Below are 8,173 nucleotides of genomic sequence, written 5' to 3' on the forward strand. Positions count from 1 at the left end.
TGCGCAACTACGCAACATTGCGCACGCGCGTAACTAGCAACATTGATGTAACCTTCAGTGTAGATGTTTTTTCTTTCCAATAAAGTTGTTCAAAACCCGTGCTGCTCTTTCCATCGTTCATACATGGTCCGTCGAGCCACAGCAATAGTCAATCAAGTTTAGGATGATGTGTAGCAGTCAACGTGCAAACTGTTATAAAACAAGCAGTTCATATTCATCACTCTTAAACGAGTAAAGCAAAAGACGAAACAAGCATCGCACTCATTGAGGAAGGTCACGTCCTTAACATGGAGCCCCTTTTAAAGAGAAAAAAAATAACAAAAGGTAAGCTAACTAGATTAACTACCCAAGTAAAGAATTCGCAAGTCAAGGGTATTTCTCTGTCTGATATAGAAGTATTCGAAAATAGTGCTATTTCTTTAGATAGTGAGATAAATACTTTAAATGATGAAATTCTAACAACTTGTTTAGACACAGAATTTGATAAATATGAACAAGAAATGCATGAATTGCTTTCAAAATTAGATGAGTTAAAAATCACTTTAAAAATGAACAAAAGAAATGTGTAAGCGATAACACTGTTAACGACATTAATGTAAATATATCTCAAAACACAGTAAATTCAGATGTCAATAGCCTCAAACTTCCGCGTGTAGAGTTACCAGTGTTTACTTCTAATTATCTTGATTGGATTTCATTTCGTGATTTATTTTTAGCAAGTGTAGGAAACAATCAATCATTAAGTAACTGTCAAAAATTACAGTATCTTAAACTTTCTGTTAAGGGTGAAGCAGCTACCTTGTTACAATCGATTCAAATTTCAAATGAAAATTATGAAAGGGCGTGGAAGGCGCTTACTGATCGTTATGAAAACGAATCAGAAATCATAAATGCAGCTTTAAACAAATTAATTTCTCAACCTATATTAAAACAGGAATCAGCCTCAGGGTTACGGAAATTAATTGACACTACATCACAATGCATAGATACATTAAAAATCCTAAAACAGCCTGTAGAGCATTGGGATACAATTATTATTTTCCTATTAAAAGGAAAACTAGATTCAGAAACACTTCGCGTTTGGACGCTAGAACATGCGAAAAAATTTCCTTCATTCGATGAGTTCAAATCTTTCACACTAAGCAGAGCAGATGCTTTAGCGTCTTTAGCGTTAAGGGAGGCCAGAAAGGAGAAATTCAATGTAAACTATGAGAGCGGGGGATCCTTTCGAAGTCAGAAAACCCATAAATCAGTTCATTCAGCTCAAGTGGTTGCTAACACATGCGTTTTCTGTAAAAGTGAGTCTCATTTCGGATTATTTAAGTGCAACACTTTTTTGGAGCTGCCCTTGAAGGAAAAATGGAACGTAGTGAAAAGAAATAACTTATGCGCTAATTGTCTGAAATCAAATAAAACTCATCGAATTGAAAAATGTCGAGCGGGAAATTGCAAAAATTGTTCTCAGCCACATAACACATTATTGTGCGCAGAAAACACAAATGAAACAAAATCTCAATCACAAACAGAAAATGAAATGCTCTCAATTATTAGTAGCAATAGCACAGTTGTTCCAAACACACAATGTGTGCTATTACCTACTGCAGTTGTTTATGTCAAAGACATCAATGGCATTTCACACACTTTCAGGCTGCTGATCGATTCTGCTAGTCAAGGCACATTTATCCGGGAAAGTTGTGTAAATTTTCTGGGATTAAAACGCAATCGAATAAACATAAGCGTAGATGGCTTGAGTTCACAGAAAGTGGGCAAAGTTACAGGTTCAGTTCAAATACAAATCACATCACTATTTTACAAAAATGCTACTGTCACAGCAGAAGCATTCATTATACCTAAAATAACTTGTGACCTTCCCCAATATCAAGTGGATGCATCCGTCTTAAGTAATTTCAAACACTTACAACTGGCAGACAAAAATTGCCATCAACCGGGCCCTATAGACATACTGCTGGGTGCAGATGTATTTAATGAAATAATGCTTAGCGGACAGACAAAAGTCCCAGGACAATCATTAGTCGCTCTAGAATCCATTTTCGGATGGGTGATTCTAGGAAAAACTGAAAGCAAGTCAAATTCCAAATCACAAACTGTAATTTCCAATCATGCAAGTCTCGAGTATAATGCCATTGAGTATGAGCTAGACAAGTTCTGGAAATTGGAAGAAATTTCAGAAACAAATCCTTATACGGAAGAGGAAGCCGCATGTGAGAACCATTTTAAACAAACATTCTTCCGTGATTCTACTGGCAGATTTGTGGTGAAACTACCGTTCCGTGAAACAATCAATGAACTCGGATCATCTCGAGACATAGCAGTGCATAGGCTACAACAAATAGAACGTAGGTTTGTTAAAAATCAATCCCTCTCAAAACATTACCACAAATTCATGCAAGATTATCAGGACTTAAAGCATATGGAACTAATTCCAGACAACGAAATTGATGTTCCGGCAACTTCCAGCTTTTATCTCCCTCACCACGCAGTTCCCAATAAAACCGGAGATAAATTTCGTGTTGTTTTTGATGGTTCTGCAAAATCATCCAGCGGTGTATCTCTTAATGACAATTTAATGGTGGGACCACAGCTACAAAGTGATCTCACTACATTACTTCTTCGCTTTCGAACTTACAAGATAGCGATGACTGCAGACATAGAAAAAATGTACAGACAAATTATCCTACAAGACGCAGACTTTCAGAGAATAGTTTGGCGCAATTCATCGTTGGAGCCAATTCAAGATTTTCGTCTAACAAGAATAGCATACGGCACAGCTTCAGCACCGTACCTTGCTGTTAGATGTCTACAACAATTGGCAGTGGAAGAAGCAGATCAATTTCCAATGGCCTCCAAAGCAGCCATCATGGACTTCTACGTTGACGATTTAATGTCTGGAGCCAAGTCAATCTCAGAAGCTATTGAATTGCAGAAACAATTGATGCACATGCTATCAAGTGCAGGCTTCATTCTACGAAAATGGGCATCCAACAGTGAAGAACTCATAAATTCGATTGATTCAGATTTACGTTCTTCAAAGACCGCGTTGAACATAGATAGTGATGAGACTGTCAAAACATTAGGTGTCCTGTGGCATCCAGCATCAGACACATTCCGGTTCAAAGTAAACACCACACCTCTAGAAAGTACTTTGACAAAACGAACACTTCTTTCAACCATCGCCAGAACATTTGACCCTCTTGGATGGTTGTCACCCATCACAATCAAATCTAAAATCATGATGCAAAAAATGTGGAAATATCAAGTGCAATGGGATGAAAACGTTCCCCCAGACATCGCACGCGAATGGACAGAACTTGCAGAAGACATGATGTCTGTAAAAGATATCGAAATTCCAAGATTTTTGTCAACTGGTGATAGCAATGAACTCAAATTATTCGGCTTCAGTGATGCATCGGAAAAAGCGTACGCAGCAGTTATTTACTCCTGTTCTACTGAAGAGAATGAAAAAACAAATGTGCAGCTCGTAATATCAAAAACCAGAGTAGCTCCACTCAAAACCGTTTCCATTCCAAGGTTGGAACTTTGCGGTGCTCTATTACTCACAAAATTAATGGATTTTACCTGCAAAGCATTGAATACCAACATAGCACACACGCAGTTCTATACAGACTCTAATATTGTTCTTTCTTGGTTAGCATCTCACTCAAGCAAGTGGAAAACCTTTGTAGCCAACAGGGTGGCTAAAATCCAAAATCTCTCATCACCGACCCAGTGGTTCTTCGTAAGTAGTGAATCAAACCCAGCTGATCACGCCAGCCGTGGCATGTCATCATCAGCGCTACTGAGTTCATCATGGTTTACAGGACCAAGTTTTTTACATGAACCTATGCCTCTACAGGTAAGTGCACCAACACCTCCAATCCCAGAGCCTGTGCCAGAGGAACGTTTGCATACGATACAATCAACAACTGCAATCAATAATACATCAGAAGTTAATACTTTGTTTAACCGTTATTCATCCCTTTCTACCCTTAATCGTGTTGTAGCTCTTTGCTTAAGATTCATTCACAACTGTAAAAATTCACGTAATAAGATTTCTGGATTTTTAAAGACAATAGAAATTAATAATGCTATGTGTGTTTTAATTAAACTTGTACAAAATTCAGAGTTTATTAATGAGATCAATGCACTTAACAAAAATCAAACTTTATCTTGTAGAAGCAAAATTTTAGCTCTCAATCCTTATCTCGATGCTTCAGGAATTTTAAGGGTGGGCGGCCGCTTGCGACATGCAAACGTCGCATACAGCCAAAAACATCCCATCTTACTTCCAAAGAAACATATTTTAACTGATCTCATTATTAAACACTATCATCTAAATCTATTGCATGCTGGTACACAACTTTTACTATCATGTATTCAAGAACAGTTCTGGATTATTGGTGCTAAGGATATCATTAGGCATTTTATAAGAAAGTGTGTTAAATGTTGCAGAATTCGAGCAACTGTAACCAATCAAATGATGAGTGATTTGCCACCCACACGCATTTCTCCTGCTCCTACATTTTCTCGTTGTGGAGTAGATTATGCAGGCCCGTTCCAAATCAAAGCAGCTAAAGGACGAGGCTCTAAAACATTCAAGACATACATTGCTCTTTTTGTTTGTTTTATCACTAGAGCTATTCACTTAGAGTTAGTTACTGATCTTTCAGCAGACGCGTTCATTGCAGCTCTGAAACGTTTTATTTCTCGCAGAGGGAAATGCAGTGACATATATAGTGATTGTGGTTCTAACTTTATTGGCGCAAAACGTAAACTCATGGAATTTGAAAAGCTCGCTAAGACTAAGAGTTACAATGAAAATGTTAATAATTTTTTATCTGAAAAGGGTATTAATTGGCATTTAAATGTTCCAGGAGCTCCACACATGGGTGGTCTCTGGGAGGCAGGCATAAAATCTACAAAATTTCATTTAAAACGTGTTGTTGGGGATATAAAACTAACCTATGAAGAATTTGAAACACTTTTAACCCAAATTGAAGCTTGTCTTAATTCTAGACCATTAACAGCTTTGTCTAGTGATCCCAATGACCTGTCAGCATTAACGCCTGGTCATTTCATTATTGGTAGACCATTAGTAAGTATTCCTGAACCAAGTTATATTGACTCCAACATTTCGCATTTAACCAGGTGGCAAATTATTCAGAAAATGGTTCAACAATTTTGGAAACGATGGCATAAGGAATATTTATGTAGATTACAACAGAGGCCAAAATGGTTATTACCAAAAAAAAATCTTCAAATAAATGATCTGTGTCTTTTGAAAGAAGACAATTTGCCTCCTACTAAATGGAAAATGTGCCGAGTGACTCAGTTACACCCTGGCAGTGACAATATGGTTAGGGTAGTCACTGTGAAAACATCAGATGGTGTATTCAAGAGAAACATCACAAAATTATGTCTCTTACCTATCTAAACACTAATTAAAGCATACTTTTAATCCATATTGTATGCATGTATATTCGTTCTATTTATGTATCTTTGTCAATATTTGTTATCAAGTTATATGTATCATCATCTAGTATTTACTGTAAACAATTTATTCAATGTAAGTAATTCATTTGCTCTAATCAATGTTTCAAATATCCAATTGTTATTGTTTGCATATGTTGAAATAATATTTCAAGGTGGGCGGCATGTTCAGCCCTAAATTCATTCAACCCACCACCAGAGTGCGCAACTACGCAACATTGCGCACGCGCGTAACTAGCAACATTGATGTAACCTTCAGTGTAGATGTTTTTTCTTTCCAATAAAGTTGTTCAAAACCCGTGCTGCTCTTTCCATCGTTCATACAATACCTTTTATTTATTTATTTTAAAAAAAAAATTTTTTTGTAAAATTTTTGACACAAACAAAATTGTTTATGTAATGCGTACTTAAATTTCAGCTGGAATTTAGTTTTAAAAACTATTATATGGACAAGGAGGTCTATACTACTATTCCAATAAGTTCAAAATTCATCACATGTGTGTCAGTGGTTCTACTTAAAACATAATTGGTACTCGGTAACTCGGCCGAGTAGTGAAAGGCCGAGTACTCGGTAACTCGGTACTCGGCTACTCGGTACGTCTCTAGTTTAAAGGATTAAATCGATGAATGTTACAAGGCTACAATATTGAATTAGATTAATTTCCTCATAAAAAGATCGGAAAATGTTGCATTAGTCTGGATTCACGCAATTCTCCAGGTAGTAAACAAAACAAATATGTAAAAAAAACTAAAAGCCAAAACGGCATTCATTATCTGTAAACACATTACACATAAATATAAATTGACAACCAGCAACAGGCTCTGGGTCCAGTTAGGCTATTCCTAGTCAGTTTATTAGTCCCCAATGAAGATCAATGGCCCTCTTAAAGCCAACTACCCCCTTGCTCATTATAGCCTCTTCCGGTAATCTGTTCCTAGTACTCCTAATTTCCAGGTTAGCCTGAGATTTGAATAACTTGAAAAAAAAGGACCCCTAGTCCTGCTTTCGGCGCAAAAATTTATTCCATTAACATCTTTCATTTTGATAAATTTAAACACAACTGAATCATGTCCCCTCTGACTCTCCCTTGCTCCAGACTAGACATAACAAGCCCTTTTAAGTCTGATTTCATAATCTAAATCTGGTGGCATACACAAAAATTTTTAAAAGGGGGGAGAATGGTGTTCAGGATCGAAGGTCCACCATTTTCATATCCGACTACAACCCACATTCAAACATATTCCTTCGATTGTGTCGATTGTCGAGAACAAAAAATGTTTTTAAAAAAGTATGGAATAATTACTTAGCATTAGTTAATAAAATTAATTTATTAATAACAAATACAATAAAACCCCTCTAATGCGGACACTAACGGGAAATTTTTTTTGTCCACAAAAAGTTTTCCGCAGGACAGGGGTTTAACAATGTTATTTGCCTTGGAATCGGAGAACGAAAAATTGTCCGCATAAGAGGAGTGTCCGCATTTGAGGGGTGTCTGTTAAGAGGGGTTTTACTGTACTTTTGATAAATATCAGAATAATATTAAAAAATATATGAGAAAGTACACAAATACGTTTACTTTTCTCATTATTAAAAGTAAAATCAGTAAAGAAAAATCATCATTATGGAACAATTTATGTTCACATTTAGTTTAATGTTGCAGGGGGGAGAAAGAGAGAAAATAAATTTTATTTTTTCATTTACTATATCTGAAATTATTGTTGCCTTTGCTTGAAATTATTTTGCATATCACATACAAAGGATTATAATCAATCAAAAAAACTCAAGAACAATGGGAGGAGTCCAGATCCCTGGACCCTCGTGTGTGCCACAGTCTGAATCAGGAACTAACATTGGCGGGGGGGGGGGGGGGTTCATGCTGAAGAATGCAGTATATTAGTAATATCTAATTGTTAGTATTTAGTGTTTAGTAATACAGTGAAGAACCGTTCATACGTTTTTGAAGGGACTGTAAGAAAAAATCTACAACGGAAAAAATGTATAATAGGTATAGGTTAATGTGTATTAGACTTCGCAGGGACCAATTTTAAAAATGTATAATTGATGAAAACATATAAAAGAGAGACGTATAAATGGTGCTTCACTGTATCTAATTGTTAATGTATTGCGTTTTATTTGAGGTTTCAACACTAGAAAAATTGAAAATTGCTGTATACCTAGAAAGACTGAAGGAATCAATTTGGTCCCTTTCCGATTTTTGAGTGAAATCCTTATAAATTTCTTCTTGAGTGAGGACACATGCCCCACACATCTTCTTTAATGACTAAATAAGAACTGAATCATAATAGTTTTAGTGATATCATCTCTACAAGCCAGAATATTAAGTGTTAGCTTCTCTTTCGAAGTGTGTTTCTTACAATTTGGGTGGTGGGCAGTCGGCACTATTTTGCATTTAAAATTTCATTCAACTGCAAAAATAGGAGGATGGAGGCGAAACTAGAGTGAATAAGACTTTTACAAGTTCAACGAGTAAAAGGTAGGAAAACCTTCTTTGTTATTAGGGAGCCTCAAGATTTAACCACATTCACATTGTCAAGAAAATTTTGCCCCAATGCACCTAACACTAATCTCATCAATGTAGTTGCAACATGGACTCTGATCAGACTACATTTAACCTGTTTGCCACTACAGTCGACTCCCGCT

The 8,173-nt window shown here is 36.3% G+C and overlaps 1 protein-coding gene across 1 annotated transcript; it reads left to right on the forward strand.

Annotated features, from left to right (window-relative positions):
• The first annotated feature begins 1,993 nt into the window (after positions 1-1,993).
• Positions 1,994-4,506, forward strand: LOC129226258 (uncharacterized). Its single transcript, XM_054860859.1, has 2 exons — positions 1,994-3,874; positions 4,471-4,506. The coding sequence occupies exons 1-2, from the start codon at positions 1,994-1,996 to the stop codon at positions 4,504-4,506; spliced, it is 1,917 nt and encodes a 638-aa protein (XP_054716834.1).
• The last annotated feature ends 3,667 nt before the right edge of the window (positions 4,507-8,173 follow it).

Source organism: Uloborus diversus, chromosome 7 (genome assembly GCF_026930045.1).
Source record: "Uloborus diversus isolate 005 chromosome 7, Udiv.v.3.1, whole genome shotgun sequence".
In the NCBI taxonomy this organism is placed as follows: Eukaryota; Metazoa; Arthropoda; class Arachnida; order Araneae; family Uloboridae; genus Uloborus; species Uloborus diversus.